The sequence below is a fragment of the Somniosus microcephalus genome, chromosome 29, assembly GCF_052327205.1.
Source record: "Somniosus microcephalus isolate GS21.2 chromosome 29, FLI_Smic_1.0, whole genome shotgun sequence".
Lineage (NCBI taxonomy): Eukaryota > Metazoa > Chordata > Chondrichthyes > Squaliformes > Somniosidae > Somniosus > Somniosus microcephalus.
Genome location: NC_141015.1, coordinates 8,282,225 through 8,301,709, shown reverse-complemented (window position 1 = coordinate 8,301,709; position 19,485 = coordinate 8,282,225). Strand labels below are relative to the sequence as shown.

Sequence of the window (19,485 nt, the reverse complement as noted above, 5' to 3'; positions counted from 1 at the left end):
TCAAATATTTTGAGCCAGATTTTGATTGGGATTTGGATGTTGTAGAATTTTCTTTTTATTGCATATAGGGCTCTTCGGGCTTTTTTTTTTAGTGCATTCACTGCTATGCTGAAGCTCCCTGATGCTGTAATGGTTAGACCAAGGTAAGTGTAGCTCATAGTGTGTCCTATGATGGTATCACTGAGAGTAAAGTGGTATTTGTTTTCCTGACACCTGGGCCTTTTTTGAAAAATCATGATGTTGGTTTTCTTTAGATTTACTGTTAGGGCCCAATTTTGGCAGTATTTGTCGAGTAGGTCTAATTGTTGCTGTAATCCCTGTTCTGTGGGAGACAGCAGAACCAGGTCGTCCGCATAGAACAGGGATTTCACTTCTCCGTCCAGGAGACAGAGACCCGGTGACTCGCTTTGCTCCAGCATGTCTGCTATTTCATTTATGTATATGTTGAACAGGGTCGGGCTCAAATTGCAGCCCTGCCGGACGCCTCTTCTCTGGGTGAAGAAACCGGTGCGTTTGTCTCCAATTTTGACACCGCATTTATTTTCCAGATACATCGATTTAATAAGGTCATAGACTTTGCCCCCTATTCCACACTGAAGAAGTTTATAATAGAGCCCTTCGTGCCAGATAGAGTCAAAGGCTTTCTTGAAGTCAATGAAACAAGCGAATATTTTCCCATTTTTTGTTTGGTGTATATGTTTTTCAATGAGAGTGTGAAGGGTATAGATATGGTCGGTGGTGCGGTGCTTTGGAAGAAAGCCTATTTGATTTTTTCTAAGGATATTATGTTTGTTAAGAAAATCCAGTAATCTACTATTTAGAATACTGCAGAATAACTTCCCTAGACAACTGTTGACACAGATGCCGCAGTAGTTATTTGGGTCTGATTTGTTTCCACTTTTATATATGGGAGAGATGAGTCCTTGGCACCAGATATCGGGAAAACAGCCTGAACGTAATATGATGTTGAATAACTTGAGTACAGCACCCTGCATCTCCATATTGCTGAACTTGAGCATTTCATTTTTGATGTTGTCTGGACCACAGGCTTTCTTTAGGTGGAGAGATTTTGTTTTTGTGGCCAGTTCTTTCCATGTGATTGGGGAGTCTAGAGGGTTTTGGTTGTCTTTAATTGTTGCTTCTAATGTGTGGAGTTTTTCTGTGACATGATGTTGACTTGGGTTTGTTTCGTTTATTGGGATGTCTTTGTAGAGGTTTTCAAAATGTGTTCTCCAGATGTCGCCATCTTGGATTGGTAATGCTTGCAATTGTGTTGTACTCAGGTTATTCCACATATCCCAGAATTGATTTGGATTAATGGAGTTTTCAATTTCTTCGAGTATTTTGTGGGTATAATTTTGTGTTTTGTTCCTAATGGTGTGTTTATATCTTTTGAGGGTCTCATTGTATCTAATACGTAGGTCTGGATTGTTTGGTTGGCGATGCTTTTGGTTTGATATTTTTCTCGGGTCTTTTCTGGCATTTTTGCATTCGTGGTCAAACCATTTCTCATTTTTATTTTGTCTTTTGTAACGTTTCCTCTTCTGTTTCACAAGGTCGGCTTTTACAGCTGCCTCATGGAAGATCACATTTATATCATCTATGGCCATGTTTACACCATCTCTGGTGATCTCATATAGATTTTCTTTAAATTTTGATATTTTACTTGTGAGATCAGGTGAATTTAGTGCTGTGATGAATTTATCTCCACTGTCTGGGGCCCATCTGTATGTCTGGTTTATTTTATGGAGCTTACTGGGTTCCTTTTTTGTGTCTGTAGTTTGGGCAGAAAGTTTAAGGTACACATTTATTTGGTTATGGTCTGAGAGGGGGGATTGCTGCCTGACAGTGAATGCGTTGATATCGCAGGGGTCCAGGTCAGTGATTGTATAATCCACCACACTGGACCCAAGAGTTGAGGAATATGTGAGTCTCCCTAAGGAGTCCCCTCTGAACCTACCGTTAACTATGTACAGGCCTAAGGCTCGGCAGAGTTGCACTACCTCCCTCTCTCTTTCTCTCTTTCTCTCTTTCTTTCTCTCTCTCTCTCTCCTTTTTCTCTCTCTCTTTCTCTCTCTTTCTCTCTTTTTCTCTCTCTCTCTCTCCCCCCCCCCCCCCCCCCCCTCCCGATCCAGTGCTGCCTTCTCTCTCTGATCCAGTTACGTTCTCTTTCAGATGCAATGTTGTGGAGCTGCTGGTCCTGATGACTGGAACAACAACATTTACTTCAACTGTTCCCAGGAAAATACCAGCCGGGAACAATGCGGTGTTCCCTTTTCCTGCTGTTTGCCCGACCCAGCAGTGAGTAGCGTTAACAATTATAGTGATGAATCATTACTTGTCATGTTGACTTATGATCCTTCCTATTTTAATCATTCAAAAATCTGACCCATAGAGAATGAATGAGGGAATGAAGTGAGATATGAGGAGGATTTTTCAGAGAAAGGGAGAGAAAGACGAAGACACAAGGAGGTCCAGCGAAAGTGACAGAGAAACAATTGTTGATGCAAAGACAAAGAGAGAGACAGACGTGAGATCAAGGGGGAGAGACAAATAATAATAATCATCAGGTTTAGAATAGTTATGGAAAAGGACAAGTTGCAGTCAAGCTTAAAAATACTTAACTGTAGGAGGGCGAACTTCAGTGAGTTGAAAAAGGATCTGGCCCAGGTGGATTGGAATCAAAGATTGCTAAGTAAAGCAGTATTGAACAATGGGAGGCTGCCAATGGGGAGATGGTTCGGGTACAGAGCAGACACATTCCCATGAGGGGGAAAGGAAGGGCATCCAAAGCTAGAGCTCCCTGGATGACAAAAGATGTAGCGATTACAATCAGACTTGAAAAGGAGGCTTATGATAACTGTCAGGCTGATGATATGGTAGAGATATGGTAGAAAGTACAGCGCAGATCTAAAAAAAGGAATAAGAGGGGCAAAGAAAGAGTACGAGAATAGATTAGTGGCTAACGTAAAAGGGAACCCAAAAGCATTTTATAAACGCAAATAGTCAAAGGAAGGGTGGGGCCGATTAGTGACCAAAAATGAAATAATCTTGTAGAGGCAGAGGGTATGGCTGAGGTATTAATGAGTACTTTGTATCTGTCTTCACTAAAGAAGAGGATGCTGCCAATGAGCAGTAAAGGAGGAGGCAGTAGAGAAATTGGATGGGGTAAAAATAGATAAAGAGGAGGTACTTAAAATGTTGGCGGCGCTCAGAGTAGAAAAGCCACCCAGTGCAGATGGGGTGCACCACAGGTTACTGAGGGAAATAAGGGTGGAAATTGCGGAGGCTCTGGCCACAATCTTCCTTGGATATGGAGTGGTGCCAGAGGACTGGAGGATTGCAAATGTTCCACCCCTGTTCAAAAAGGGGGGAGGGATAAACCAGGTAACTATAGGCCAGTCAGCCTAACATCGGTGGTGGGGAAACTTTTAGAGATCGTAATCTGGGACAAAATGAATTGGCATTTGGGAAATTATGGGCTAATGAATGAAAGTCAAGATGGATTTGTTGAAAGCAAATTGAATTTGACTAAGTTGATCCAAGTTTTTTGATGAAGTAACAGAGAGTTGATGAGGGTAGAAACATAGAAACATAGAAGATAGGAGCAGGAGTAGGCCATTCGGCCCCTCGAGTCTGTTCCGCCATTTAATGAGAGCATGGCTGATCATCCAAATTCAGTACCCTGTCCAAAGCTTTCTCCCCATATCCCTTGATCCTTTTAGCCTTAAGAAATATATCTAACTCCTTCTTGAATATATTTCATGAATTGGCCTCAACTGCCTTGTGTGGTAGAGAATGCCACAGGTTCACCACTCTCTGGGTGAAGAAATTCCTCCTCATCTCTGTCCTAAATGGCTCACCCCTTATCCTTAGACTGTGACCCCTGGTTCTAGACTCCCCCGCCATCAGGAACATTCTTCCTGCATCTAGTCTGTCTAGTCCTGTTAGAATTTTATAAGTTTCAATGAGATCCCCTCTCATTTTTCTAAACTCTAGCGAATATAAGCCTAATCGACCCAATCTCTCCTCATATGTCATTCCTGCCATCCCAGGTATCAGTCTGGTGAATCTTTGCTGCACTCTCTCCATGGCAAGAACATCCTTCCTCAGATAAGGCGACCAAAGCTGCACACAATACTCAAGGTGTGGTCTCACCAAGGCCCTGTACAACTGCAGCAAGACATCCTTGCTCCTGTACTCGAATCCTCTCGCTACGAAGGCCAACATACCATTTTGCCTTCTTAACCGCCTGCTGCACCTGCATGCTTACCTTCAGCGACTGGTGCACAAGGACACCCAGGTCTCGTTGCACTTCCCCTTTTCCCTAGTGTGGTTCATGTGTATATGGACTTTCAAAAGGCGTTTGACAAAGTACCACATAATAAACTTGTTAGCAAAATTGAAACCCATGGGATTAAAGGGACAGTGGCTGCATGGATTCAACATTGGCTCAGGCACAGAAAGCAGAGAGTGTTGGTGAACGGTTGTTTTCAGACTGGAGGGAAGTACACAGTGGTGTCCCCCAGGGGTTGGTATTAGGACCACTGCTCTATTTGATATATATTAATGACCTGGACTTGGGTATACGGGGCATAATTTCAAAGTTTGCAGATGATATAAAACTCAGAAATGTAGTAAACCGTGAGGAGGATAGTAACAGGCTTCAGGAGGACAGAGACAGACTGGTGAAATGGGCAGACACATGGCAGATGGAACTTAACGCAGAGAAATGTGAGGTGATACATTTTGGTAGGAAGAATGAGGAGAACGTACACACTAAATGGTATAATTTTAAAGCGGGGTTAGCCAGAATAGAGAGACCTGGGGGTGTATGTACAGAAATCTTTGAAGGTGGCAGGACAAGTTGAGAAAACTTTTTTTTTTTTAAAAAGCACACTGGATCCGTGGCTTTATAAATAGAGGCATAGAGTACACGAGCAAGGAAGTTATACTAAACCTGTATAAATCACTGGGTAGGCCCCAGATAGAGTATTGGGTCCAATTCTGGGCACCGCACTTTAGGAAGGATGTCAAGACCTTGGAGAGGGTACAGAGGAGATTTACTAGAATGGTACCAGGGATGAGGGGCCAGTTATGTGGAGAGACTGGAGAAGCTGGGATTGTTCTCCTTCGAGCAGAGAAGGTTCAGGGGAGATTTGATAGAGGTGTTCAAAATCATGAATAGTTTTGATCAGAATAAATAAGGAGAAACTGCTTCCAGTGGCAGAAGGGTCAGTAACCAGAGGACACAGATTTAAGGTGACTGGCAAAAGAACCAGAGGCGTCATGAGGAAACATTTTTTCACACAGCGAGTTGTTGTGATCTGGAATGCGCTGCCTGAGGGCGGTGGAAGCAGATTCAATAGTAACTTTCAAAAGGGAATTGGATAAATACTTAAAGGGAAATCATTTACAGAACTAAGGGGAAATGGCACGGGAGTGGGACTAATTGGATAGCTCTACCAATTGGCACAGGCACGATGGGCCGAATGGCCTCCTCCTGCGCTGTATCATTCTATGATTCTATGCAAAGATATGCGTGGGCGTTGAACATACACACATGTATGCTAAAAATCTCTCAACCCCGTGCACTTCCTGTCTACAAACCTGTTTTGTCAACTTTTGTTCACCCTCTTTGCCATTATAAATTGCTTGGCCCATGTTAATGAGACAAGCTGCCTGTGTAAAACATGTTCACAAACTGAACCTGTCCACTCACAGAGGAGCAGCACTTACAAAGCTAGTAGAATGCTTAACTAATTAATGAATATTGGGTAATTATAAATATCCCCAAATAGACTGGAATAACCGTAATGTGTGTGGTCAAAATGGGGAATGTTCGTTAGAATGTGTCCAGCGCTGCTTCTAGATCAGTCTGTCTCTAGTCCAATAGGGACTGCTTGATTTAGTTCTGGGCAATAGTGAGGCAAATAACTAAGTAAGGGAACAATTGGGAAATCGCAACCGGAACACGTTAATATTTTAAAGTAAGAACAGGAAAGGATAATGAAGAGTCAGGGATGAGGGTCCTGGACTGGAAATAGACAACATTTGAGATGAGGGATTTGGTTCAAATTAATTGTGTGAGAGGTGACGCTCGCTCCGGGAGGTGACGCTCGCTCCGGGAGGTGACTCTGTATCTGTTCCAGATGTAAGTTGAAACTCTGTTTTTCTTTTGCAGCAAAACGTTGTGAACACGCAGTGTGGCTACGACATCCGAGCCAAGGCTAAGGTGTGTAAACAAAGATGATTGTGTTTCTCAATCCCTCCCCAGTGCCGTTTCTAAAGGTACTCAGGATTATAGTGACCTGGTCCCACTGAGATTGTGCCAGTCTGACCCGCACCAGTTCTAATACTCCCGGCTCCCGCTGGGTTCCATTCCTCGGGCTCCAGGTGTTGCTGTTGGACGTGGTGCCCATTACAGGTCTCCATTTTGCGTCCAACGGAAGAGCGAAGTGTGACAGTGGGCTGATGGGGCAGGTGTTGAGCACTAATCTCCCAGCACTCTACACAAAGGCTGCAGAAGAGGTCCCACCCAGTATCTGCAGGTGTGTCTGCCCCTCGCCCTCGCCCACCTCCCCCCCCCCCCCCCCCCCCCCCACCTCCCCCCCCCCACCTGCTTTCCTGCCAACCCACGCCTCCCGCCCATACTGCATTTTGATGATCACTGGACTCTCGTTACCCTGCTCGGATCAGGGGTCTCTGAGCCCGGGCCCCAACTCCAGGATCAGGGGTCTCGGGGCCCGGGCCCCGACTGCTGGATCAGAAGCATAGGAAAGGTCAAAGGTTGGGCCGAGGGGCACATCCAAGGCAGACAAGCGGTAGTTCGGTGCGTATGCTGCTTGAAGCTGTTGAAGCCCCAGTTCTGGTTGAATGAATGGGGCGGGTGAGCTGGGAATGGGCTCGGGCGATTAGCTGGGAATGGGCTTGGGCCGGGTGAGCTGGGAATGGGCTCAGGCCGGGTGAGCTGGGAATGGGCTCGGGCCGGGTGAGCTGGGAATGGGCTCGGGCTGGTGAGCTGGGAATGGGCTCTGGCCGGGTGAGCTGGGAATGGGCTTGGGCCGGGTGAGCTGGGAATGGGCTCGGGCCGGGTGAGCTGGGAATGGGCTCGGGCCGGGTGAGCTGGGAATGGGCTCGGGCCGGGTGAGCTGGGAATGGGCTCGGGCGGGTGAGCTGGGAATGGGCTCGGGCCGGGTGAGCTGGGAATGGGCTCGGGCGATTAGCTGGGAATGGGCTCGGGCGATTAGCTGGGAATGGGCTCGGGCGATTAGCTGGGAATGGGCTCGGGCTGGTGAGCTGGGAATGGGCTCGGGTTGGTGAGCTGGGAATGGAGTTGGGCGATGAGCTGGGAATGGGCTTGGGCCGGGTGAGCTGGGAATGGGCTCGGGCGGGTGAGCTGGGAATGGGCACGGACGATGAGCTGGGAATCGGGTTGGGCAATTAGCTGTGAATGGGCTCGGGCGATGAGCTGGGAATGGGCTCGGGCTGGTGAGCTGGGAATGGGCTCTGGCCGGGTGAGCTGGGAATGGGCTCGGGCCGGGTGAGCTGGGAATGGGCTCGGGCTGGTGAGCTGGGAATGGGCTCGGGCCGGGTGAGCTGGGAATGGGCTCGGGCTGGTGAGCTGGGAATGGGCTCGGGCCGGGTAAGCTGGGAATGGGCTCTGGCCGGGTGAGCTGGGAATGGGCTCGGGCCGGGTGAGCTGGGAATGGGCTCGGGCTGGTGAGCTGGGAATGGGCTCGGGCCGGGTGAGCTGGGAATGGGCTCGGGCTGGTGAGCTGGGAATGGGCTCGGGCTGGTGAGCTGGGAATGGGCTCGGGCCGGGTGAGCTGAGAATGGGCTCGGGCCGGGTGAGCTGGGAATGGGCTCGGGCTGGTGAGCTGGGAATGGGCTCGGGCCGGGTGAGCTGGGAATGGGCTCGGGCCGGGTGAGCTGGGAATAAGCTCGATACCTGCACTTAAAGCTCTTCCTTTCCCTTTCAAGAATAAGGTGAAGGACAGTTTGATCATCTACACCAAGGGCTGTGTCCAGGCGTTCGAGGACTGGCTGCCCAGGAACATCTACCTTGTAGCCGGAGCTTTCCTCGTCATTGCCTTCCTGCAGGTTAGAATCAAACTTTCTCTAGCGACATCACACACCGCCAGTCGCATTTACTTAGTTGGTGTTTAAAACACATTCCAGGTTGGCCCTCATTTTATCACAGTTCCACAGGCACTGACTCTCACTGGGGTACAGTCCCACAGACACTGACTCTCACTGGGGTACAGTCCCACAGACACTGACTCTCACTGGGGTTCAGTCCCACAGACACTGACTCTCGCAGGGATACAGTTCCACAGACACTGACTCTCACTGGGGTTCAGTTCCACAGACACTGACTCTCACTGGGGTTCAGTTCCACAGACACTGACTCTCGCAGGGATACAGTTCCACAGGCACTGACTCTCACTGGGGTTCAGTTCCACAGGCACTGACTCTCACTGGGGTACAGTTCCACAGACACTGACTCTCGCAGGGATACAGTTCCACAGGCACTGACTCTCACTGGGGTTCAGTTCCACAGGCACTGACTCTCACTGGGGTACAGTCCCACAGACACTGACTCTCACTGGGGTTCAGTCCCACAGACACTGACTCTCACTGGGGTTCAGTTCCACAGACACTGACTCTCACTGGGGTACAGTTCCACAGACACTGACTCTCACTGGTGTACAGTTCCACAGACACTGACTCTCACTGGGGTACAGTTCCACAGACACTGACTCTCACTGGGGTTCAGTTCCACGGACACTGACTCTCACTGGGGTACAGTTCCACAGACACTGACTCTCGCAGGGATAAAGTTCCACGGGCACTGACTCTCACTGGGGTACAGTTCCACAGGCACTGATTCTCACTGGGGTACAGTTCCAAAGACACTGACTCTCACTGGGGTTCAGTTCCACAGGCACTGACTCTCACGGGTTCAGTTCCACAGGCACTGACTCTCACTGGGGTTCAGTTCCATGGACAGTGACTCTCACTGGGGTACAGTTCCACAGACACTGACTCTCACTGGGGTACAGTTCCAGACACTGACTCTCGCAGGGATACAGTTCCACAGGCACTGACTCTCACTGGGGTACAGTTCCACAGACACTGACTCTCACTGGGGTTCAGTTCCACAGACACTGACTCTCACTGGGGTACAGTTCCACAGACACTGACTCTCACTGGGGTACAGTTCCACAGACACTGACTCTCACTGGGGTACAGTTCCACAGACACTGACTCTCGCAGGGATACAGTTCCACAGGCACTGACTCTCACTGGGGTACAGTTCCACAGACACTGACTCTCACTGGGGTTCAGTTCCACAGACACTGACTCTCACTGGGGTACAGTTCCACAGACACTGACTCTCACTGGGGTACAGTTCCACAGACACTGACTCTCACTGGGGTACAGTTCCAGACACTGACTCTCGCAGGGATACAGTTCCACAGACACTGACTCTCACTGGGGTACAGTTCCACAGACACTGACTCTCACTGGGGTTCAGTTCCACAGACACTGACTCTCACTGGGGTACAGTTCCACAGACACTGACTCTCACTGGGGTACAATTCCACAGACACTGGCTCTCACTGGGGTACAGTTCCACAGACACTGACTCTCACTGGGGTACAGTTCCACAGACACTGACTCTCGCAGGGATACAGTTCCACAGGCACTGACTCTCACTGGGGTTCAGTTCCACAGACACTGACTCTCACTGGGGTACAGTTCCACAGACACTGACTCTCACTGGGGTACAGTTCCACAGACACTGACTCTCACTGGGGTTCAGTTCCACGGACACTGACTCTCACTGGGGTACAGTTCCACAGACTCTGACTGTCGCAGGGATAAAGTTCCACGGGCACTGACTCTCACTGGGGTACAGTTCCACAGGCACTGATTCTCACTGGGGTACAGTTCCAAAGACACTGACTCTCACTGGGGTTCAGTTCCACAGGCACTGACTCTCACTGGTTCAGTTCCACAGGCACTGACTCTCACTGGGGTTCAGTTCCATGGACAGTGACTCTCACTGGGGTACAGTTCCACAGACACTGACTCTCACTGGGGTACAGTTCCACAGACACTGACTCTCGCAGGGATACAGTTCCACAGGCACTGACTCTCACTGGGGTTCAGTTCCACAGACACTGACTCTCACTGGGGTACAGTTCCACAGACACTGACTCTCACTGGGGTACAATTCCACAGACACTGACTCTCACTGGGGTACAGGTCCACAGACACTGACTCTCACTGGGGTACAGTTCCACAGACACTGACTCTCGCAGGGATACAGTTCCACAGGCACTGACTCTCACTGGGGTTCAGTTCCACAGACACTGAGTCTCACTGGGGTTCAGTTCCACAGACACTGACTCTCACTGGGGTACAGTTGGGGAGAGTGTGGTCACAGTCCATTTTCATTCCATGTACAATTGTTTTTTGCTTTAATACTCGCATGCACTGTTGTGTGTTAATTGGGATTCTCTCTTCCCCCAGATGTTCTCGATTTATCTTGCGCGATCACTGATCGGCGATATTGAGGCTATGCAGGCTGGGTGGCGTTACTGAGTCCCGCGTGCTGCAGAGAGCATCCTGGGATATCTCAAGTTCAAAGTTACAAACTGTTCAGAAAAATATATTTTTGTGCCAAAGAGAGATGTAAACTTCACCGTATTTCCATAACTCGAGTTCCGGATCTTTCTGTCCTGCACTCCCGGTCCCTGTGTTTTTCACTGTTCAGCTGTAATCCGCTTGTACTGCAGGGCACTGTTTGCATTTAGAATGTTCGAGCACCATTGTGCCTTATTACACTTCTCACAAGTGTGAGTATACGTTTGTATAAGAGAGTGTGTTTGTACAATTCTCGTGTTGTCACACATTGAACATTTATAAATTACTGCCAGACTCTGCAGGGGAGGAATATATGGTTAGGAATACTCTCCCGCTCAGCAAGCCATAGGCTGCCACTGTTGCTATGGAATGCCCAGTTAGCCTAGCAACCAGTAAATATCGGCAGAATGAGCCCGTTCTCCATGCTGGGGATGGGGAGTGAGGGGCCGAACAGACAGTGCAAGTGATTCTCCCACTGCCATCGACACCGGCTCTAAATCAGGTCACTGTCCACCTAGGCCTCAGGCTGCGTGTGACCCAGCTGCTTGTGACACTGGCCATTTCCTCACGCAAGCTGCACCTGCTGTTGCTTTGAAGGAGGATTTCTTTATAAGCTGATGATTATGGAGGAATCACCGAGAGGCAGCAACTCGGTGTCCGAGTTGGCCTGTGAGCGGGCTGCCCCTCGCGGGCTGTGCCTCATGGTGAAGGGATGGAGATGCTGCGTTGGGATCAGGCCCTTCCCAAAAGACTAAGTGGAGGTAAGAGTTTTATGTGCCAGTCATACCCGCCCCAGGGCAGACCCTGATGGAGGGGAGGGGACGGTTCTGGGTCAGTCACACCCCACCGCCTCCCCCCCCCCCCCCCCCCCCCCCCCCCCCAGGGGCAGCCTCGCCATATTTACCATTTTGGATCCTAAGCTGCCCGTGTTGTTGAGTTTTCAGAGCTGGTATGGGGTCGGTGTGGGATTTGGAGCCTACCGATTCCCCATGTCACACGGAGCTTGGATGTGCTCGCGATCTCCTGCAGTTTCTATCCCAAGGGAAGGTTGATATTTTCTAATCGGGTTGAGGAGTTTGAATGTTCTGCCATGTTTGTACAGTCTGTGTATTGAGTACAATACAGTGTTGAGTTGTTGGGGCCGGTAATTGGGGGCATTGAGTTCTCCACGGTCTTTGTTACATTCCAGTAGAATTTTGTATGTTAAATTTTTAAATGTCTGAAAATATTTTTGCCAAGTTAAATATTATGAGAAAATGAATAGATTTCCAGATTCGAAGCTCCCGTGCGTCTCCCAGTGTCCGGGGGGTTCAGACTCTAATGTGAGACTCTCTGGGCCCCATTAGCCCTGCCCAGATTTCTCCGCCTCACTTTGTCTCTCATTAAACTCTTTGCTCAGAACTACTGAACTCCAAACCAACCTCCCCGCTTCCTGTAATCTGTTAAACACAAGTTCCACAGCAGCTACCCACTGCTTTCACCTCATCTGGTTTTACTTTAGCTACTCTACACTCTGGTTTCGGCCTAGTTTCACACATCTTGCTCCAGTGTTTTCAGCCGGCCTCCTCGGTCAGCTCATGGCTGGCCAGAACCTCGGGTATCCGTGACGATGCTAAACTCCTCAGGGTCAAAGACACTGAGCTTGGGGGGCTGCTGAGTGTGAGGGAGGGGTCAAAGGGCAGACCGGGGGGGGGGGGGGAGAGGCGGCTGAGTGTGAGGGAGGGGTCAAAGGCCAGACCGGGGGGCGGCTGAGTGTGAGGGAGGGGTCAAAGGCCAGACCGGGGGGCGGCTGAGTGTGAGGGAAGGTTCGATGGCCGGATTGTGGGGGGGTGGTTAGGGAGAGCTGACCGTGAGAGACCAAATGGGGGGACGGATGAGTGTGGGGGAGGCGTTTAGGGCAGACGGTGGGCAAGGCTGACCATGGTTGGGGTAGGGCAGAAGGCCTGACGGGGAAGGCTGGGACGACGAGTCAGCCTGAAGTATTGGAGTTCCTATTGAGAGACCTGTATGTTTGGGTAAGTGCACATTGGTTACAAGCCTTGCATTGGTGGGTTTAACAGTGTGCTGAGAGTGAGGAGCTGGCAGCTGGTGGGGCTGTTTTCTTCCTATAGGCAGAGGATGTAGTTCAAAGGCCTCATTCCCAGTGATGGTGGGAATAGACCCAGGGTCAGCCCCTTGGAGCCAGTCGTTTGTGGATTTGAGCCAATGCGAGTCACGGCTGTCCACCCCCTCTCCGGCCCACCCCCCCCCCCCCCCCCCCCAAACATCTCGGGCTTGAGTGCCCCCCCCCCTCCCCCCCAACATCTCGGGCCTGAGAACCACCCCCCCCCCCCCAAACATCTCGGGTCTGAGCGCCCCCCCCCCCCCCAATTTCTCTGGCCTGAGCCCCCCCACCCCGGATATACGGAGAGTTTTGTTCTACATAAAATCGATTTGTTTTACTGTGAGGGTGGGTGTGAATATGTCACCATTCAAAAATATTAAGAACCACTAGAGTATTCTGTTTGTATTTAATATGCTTTTAATTTTTGTATTTGTATAATTTTTAAACTATTGCCTCAGTGTTTCTGCTGTGAGATTTGAAGAATTTTTACTGCTTTTTTTCTGATTTCTACAAAACAAAACCAATAAACCTCGTGTGTGATCGACAGTCGCGTCTGCCCCTTTCACACATTTATAAATGTAATGGCAGGACTTTTAGAAAATCATAAGACAGAGTTAACATGATTTTATGAAAGGGAAATGGTGTTTGACAAATTTTAAGAGTTCTTTGAGGATGTAACAAACAGGGTAGATAAAGGGGAACCAGTAGATGTGGTGTATTTGGATTTCCAGAAGGCATTCAATAAGGTGTCACATACAGGAAACTTTCGATTTACTGGCACCTAAATAACCGGAAATCTCGGTTAACCGGCAAAATTCAGGAGTAGGTTCAGGTAAGTTTTACTTCATATTGTACTTGTCTTCCTCGAGCTGTTGCTGTGCAAGGGTGTGGCTGCAGCTGTTGCTAAGCTACAGAGACGCTTGGAACTTGTGGCCATTGTTCTACACTGGTGGGTTTGTTGCTTTATACGGAGCTCTCAGCTCCGTATCTTTTACTATAGCGTTCGGTTATCCGGAATTTTTGATGAACCGGCACCACGTCGGTCCTGTCGGTGCCGGATAAAAAAAAAAGTTTCCTGTGTAAAGTTACTGCGCAAGATAAGAGCGCACGGGGCTGGGGGTAATATATTGGCATGGATAGGGGATTGGCTAACTAACAGAAAACAGAGAGTCGGAATAAACAGGTCATTTTCCGGTTGGCAATCAGTAACTAGTGGGGTGCCACAGGGATCAGTGCTGGGGCCTCAACTATTTAGACAAAGGTAGGTGGGTTAGCAAGTTGTGAGGAGGACACCGAGTCTGCAAAGCGATATCGATAGTTTAAGTGAGTGGACAAAAATTTGACAGTTGGAGTATAATGTGGAAAAATGTGAGGTTATCCACTTTGGAAGGAAGAATGAAAAAGCAAATTATTATTTAAATGGAGTGAGAGTACAAAATGCTGGGGTACAGAGGGATCTGGGGGTCCTCGTACATGAAACACAAAAAGTTAACATGCAGGTACAGCAAGTAATTAGGAAGGCCAATGGAATGTTGGCCTTTATTGCAAGGGGTATGGAGTATAAAAGTAGGGAAGTTTTGATGCAACTGTACAGGGCGCTGGTGAGACCACACCTGGAGTACTACGTACAGTTGTGGTCTCCATATTTAAGGAAGGATATACTTGCATTGGAGGCAGTGCAGTGAAGGTTCACTAGGTTGATTCCTGGGATGAAAGGTGTGGTAAACCACTTTTATCGTTCACTATCGTTACACTATAGTTATCACTGTTATATCGTTACTCTATGGTTATCACTGTTCACACTGTTGTATCACTATACGAGGTCGCCTCTTTTCACGCTGCTATACCTGGGCTGACCACTGCTGACTCCGCCCATGACTCCACCTACCTGCCCAGGTATAAAGGTAGTCGACTGGCTGGCATTCCTCCTTGTATCCGATCACCCACGAGGGTGGGCTCTGTTTAGCCAATAAAAACCTATAGTTACTTTCTTAACTCGTCGCTTTTCATTGGATGAATTGATAGGTATATCAATTTTATTGGCTAAATTTTAAAATGTCGACACCTGAGCAGTCAAACGACCAGCCAAGCAACCAGCCAGACGCCCAGCTACAACAGCCACAGCAGCCGGCCTGGCTGCGAGCCCTCAGACCACCGTACCTGGATCTAAACCCACAGGCAGCAAACTCAGCCCTCGACTTCGAACACTGGCTGAGCTGCTTCGAAGCCTACCTGGGAGAATCCGGCGTGCCTCAGAAATCCATGCTAAGAGTTCTGAACGCCCAAGTGAGCCCTAAAGTATTCGCACTCATCTTGGACCTTAAAACATACGAGGACGGCATCAACCGGCTGAAAAGACAGTACCAAACCCCGGTAAATTCCATGTATGCCAGACACCTCCTAAGATCCCGCCCGCAACAGCCAGGAGAGCCCGTGGAGGAATTTTTACGGGTGCTACAAGCACTCGACAGAGACTGTAACTTTAAAGCGGTAACGACAGCAGAAAATACTGAAGACAATGTCCGCGATGCCTTCGTGAAAGGCCTGCGGTCCGACTACTCACGGCAAAGACTACTGGAAGCAAGGGACCTCGACCTGGACAAAGCTGCAGCCCTCGCGCTCTCTCTAGAGGTGGCCCATCGGGACCTCGAGGCATACTCAAGGTACTGTAACTCGCGACCCTGGGACTTGGGACCGACCCCGACCGCGATACCCCCCGCAGCAACCCCCCTGGGACCTACCTCAGCGTCGGCGTCCCAGACCCGATCGAGACCGCCACCCCCGGTACCGGCTCCGACATCGGACCCCCGCGATCGGGCCGCCGGCTGCTTCTTCTGCGGCCAGGCGAAACACCCGAGGTCGCGCTGCCCAGCCAGGAACTCTACCTGCTCAAACTGCATGAAGAAAGGCCACTTCGCTAAGGCCTGCAGAGGTGGATCATCAGAGGCCAGCAGTGCCTCATGCGAGCTGTGGGGGCGGCCATCTTCCTTCAAGGCAACAGAGGCCAGCATCCCCACATGAGTCATGGGGGCGGCCATCTTTGATACAGGCAACCGACACCAGCAGTGCCTCATGTGAGTTATGGGGGCAGCCATCTTAGCCATTTTGTCCAACCTCGTGGGAGACGCCATTTTACCCACCACGCCCGACCGCCACCGTGCCTCTAGACCCGACTACCGCCTCAACCGCAGACTACAACAACTCGCTCAGCTATACACTAGTCTCCGTCACACTGGACCAGGCCCGCCCGCATCACCTGTCCAAGTCGATGATGGACATCAAAGTAAACGGCCACGCCACGACCTGCCTGTTCGACAGCGGAAGCACGGAGAGCTTCATCCACCCAGACACGGTGAGCCACTACTCCCTCCCTGTCCTGCCAACGCGCAACCGGATCTCGATGGCATCGAGGTCACACGCCACAGACATCAGCGGCTACTGTGTTGCGACCCTGTCGGTTAAGGGTACAGAGTATAAAAATTTTAAACTCCTCGTCCTGCCCCAGCTATGCGCTGCCGTCCTACTAGGCCTAGACTTCCAATCCCACCTCCAAAGCGTCACGCTAGCATACGGCGGACCCCTCCCCCCACTCAGTCGACAACCAGCAGATTTTAAACCGCCCACCGCGTAACACCTGCGGCCTATCCACCATCAAGGTCCCGCCACCTTCCCTGTTCGCTAACCTCACCCCCGACTGCAAACCCGTCGCTACCAAGAGCAGGCGGTACAGCGCCGGGGACAGAGCTTTCATTAGCTCTGAGGTGCAGCGTCTCCTGAAGGAGGGCATCATCGAGGGGAGCACCAGCCCCTTGCGTGCCCAGGTCGTGGTCGTTAAGACCGGCAATAAAAACCACCTGGTCATCGACTACAGCCAGACCATAAACAGGTACACCCAGCTGGACGCATACCCCCTTCCCCGCATATCTCATATGGTCAATCAGATTGCGCAGTACCGGGTATTCTCCACCATCGACCTTAAGTCGGCCTATCACCAACTCCCTATCCGCCCTGAGGACCGCCAGTATACAGCCTTCGAGGCGAACGGCCGCCTCTACCACTTCCTTAGGGTTCCCTTCGGCGTCACCAACGGGGTTTCGGTCTTCCAAAGGGAGATGGACCGGATGGTTGACCAGAACGGGCTGCACGCCACGTTCCCCTATCGAGATAACGTCACCATCTGCGGCCGAGACCGGCAGGACCACGATGTTAATCTGGAGAGATTCCTCCGTACGGCCCAACGGCTGAACCTCACCTACAATAAGGATAAATGTGTGTTTAACACCTCGCGCCTTGCCATCCTCGGCTGTGTAGTAGAGAACGGAGTCATCGGCCCCGACCCCGAAAGAATGCGCCCCCTCATGGAGCTACCCCTCCCCCACTGTCCAAAGGCACTGAAGAGAACCCTGGGGCTATTCGCCTACTATGCCCAATGGGTGCCCAATTATGCGGACAAAGCCAGACCCCTCATGAAGTCCACATCCTTCCCCCTTACGGAGGAAGCGTGCGCAGCCTTCTCCCTCATTAAGGGAGACATTGCCAAGGCCACTATGCACGCAGTGGATGAGTCCAGCACCTTCCAAGTCGAGAGCGATGCATCCGACTTCGCCCTAGCCGCCACCCTTAACCAGGAGGGGAGACCGGTGGCCGCCTTCTCAAGGACCCTACAGGGCCCTGAGATCCGACACTCGTCGGTCGAGAAGGAGGCCCAGGCGATTGTGGAGGCGGTACGACGCTGGAGGCACTACCTGGCAGGCAAACGATTTACCCTCCTTACCGACCAACGTTCGGTCGCTTTTATGTTTAATAACAAGCTGAGGGGCAAAATCAAGAATGACAAGATCTTGAGGTGGAGAATTGAGCTCTCCACCTACGATTACGATATCTTGTACCGGCCAGGTAAGCTGAACGAACCCCCCAATGCTCTGTCACGAATTACATGCGCCAGCGCGCAAAGTGATAGACTTCAGACCCTCCACAACGACCTCTGCCACCCCGGGGTCACCAGACTTTACCACTTCATTAAGGCCCGCAACCTGCCCTACTCCATCGAGGAGGTCAGGACCATGACCAGGAACTGCCAGACCTGTGCCGAGTGCAAACCGCACTTCTTTAGGCCGGACAGAGCAAGCCTGATCAAGGCCACCCGCCCCTTCGAGCGCCTGAGCATCGACTTTAAGGGGCCCCTCCCGTCCTCTGACCGTAATGTGTACTTCCTCAACATTGTTGATGAGTACTCCCGTTTCCCCTTTGCCTTCCCCTGCCCAGACATGACCAGTACCACGGTCATTAAATGCCTGAACGACCTCTTCGCCTTGTTCGGGTTCCCAAACTATATACATAGTGACCGGGGCTCCTCCTTCATGAGCGAGGAACTCCGTCAGTTCCTACTAGCGAGAGGTATTGCTGCAAGCAGGACCACCAGCTACAACCCCCGAGGGAACGGCCAGGTAGAAAGAGAGAACGCGACGGTATGGAAGGCCGTCCTCTTAGCCTTAAAGTCTAAGGGCCTCCCAACCTCCCGCTGGCAGGAAGTCCTCCCGGCAGCGCTGCATTCCACCCAGTCACTACTTTGCACTGCCATCAACGCCACCCCCCATGAACGAATGTTTGCTTTCCCCAGGAAGTCGACTACGGGAACCACGCTACCAACCTGGCTGACCTCTCCGGGGCCCGTCTTGCTGCGAAAGCACGTGAGGGCCCATAAAACGGACCCCCTGGTCGAGAGGGTGGACCTCCTGCACGCCAACCCCCAGTACGCCTATGTGGCATACCCAGACGGGCGGGAGGACACAGTCTCCTTACGAGACCTCGCACCCTCGGGCACTCCGGAGACACCACCTTCACCCCCCCCCCTACCACCCCCCCCCCAATTCCAGACCAGGTAGATGGCATGCCGGAACCCCACGAGCCTTCGCCGACCACGCAGACACCAGCATTAACACCGGATAATGCAACACCGCCGCTGCGACGATCAGAAAGGCTTACGAGGCCTCCGGACAGACTGACATACCAGAACTGGTAGTACACTTCACCCCGCCGGACTCGAATCTAAACAAGGGGTGAATGTGGTAAACCACTTTTATCGTTCACTATCGTTACACTATAGTTATCACTGTTATATCGTTACTCTATGGTTATCACTGTTCACACTGTTGTATCACTATACGAGGTCGCCTCTTGTCACGCTGCTATACCTGGGCTGACCACTGCTGACTCCGCCCATGACTCCACCTACCTGCCCAGGTATAAAGGTAGTCGACTGGCTGGTATTCCTCCTTGTTGTATCCGATCACCCACGAGGGTGGGCTCTGTTATTTAGCCAATAAAAACCTATAGTTACTTTCTTAACTCGTCGCTTTTCATTGGATGAATTGATAGGTATATCAAAAGGGTTGACGTATAACGAAAGGTTGAGCAGGGTGGGCCCCAAAATCATTGGCGTTTAGAAGAATGAGAGGTGATCTTATTGAAACATAAGATTCTGAGAGGGACTGACAGGGTAGATGCTGAGAGAATGTTTCCCCTCGTGGGGGTATCTAGAACTAGGGGGCATAGTTTCAGAATAAGGGGTCGCCCATTTAAAACAGAGATGAGGAGGAATTTCTTCTCTCAGAGGGTTGTGAATCTTTGGAATTCTCTACCCCAGGGAGCTGTGGAGGCTGGGTCATTGAATATATTCAAGGCGGAGATTGACAGACATTTGAACTACAGGGGAGTCGAGGGGT

General features: G+C 50.7%; 1 protein-coding gene across 1 annotated transcript; it reads left to right on the top strand.

Annotated features, from left to right (window-relative positions):
* Positions 1–2,150: 2,150 nt before the first annotated feature.
* On the top strand, positions 2,151–14,755 carry LOC147098452 (tetraspanin-14-like). The gene is made up of 4 exons (XM_085970139.1): positions 2,151–2,301; positions 6,185–6,235; positions 7,984–8,103; positions 10,543–14,755. Exons 1-4 carry the CDS (start codon positions 2,176–2,178, stop codon positions 10,612–10,614), a joined length of 369 nt encoding a protein of 122 aa, XP_085826265.1. The 5' UTR covers positions 2,151–2,175; the 3' UTR covers positions 10,615–14,755.
* Positions 14,756–19,485: the final 4,730 nt, after the last annotated feature.

Coding starts and splice junctions, on each gene's coding strand:
- LOC147098452 (XM_085970139.1), top strand. CDS start 2,176: ATGCAATGTTGTGGAGCTGCTGGTCCTGATGACTGGAACAACAACATT. Junction 6,236..7,983: donor ACATCCGAGCCAAGGCTAAG/GTGTGTAAACAA, acceptor TTCCCTTTCAAG/AATAAGGTGAAGGACAGTTT. Junction 8,104..10,542: donor TCGTCATTGCCTTCCTGCAG/GTTAGAATCAAA, acceptor CTCTTCCCCCAG/ATGTTCTCGATTTATCTTGC.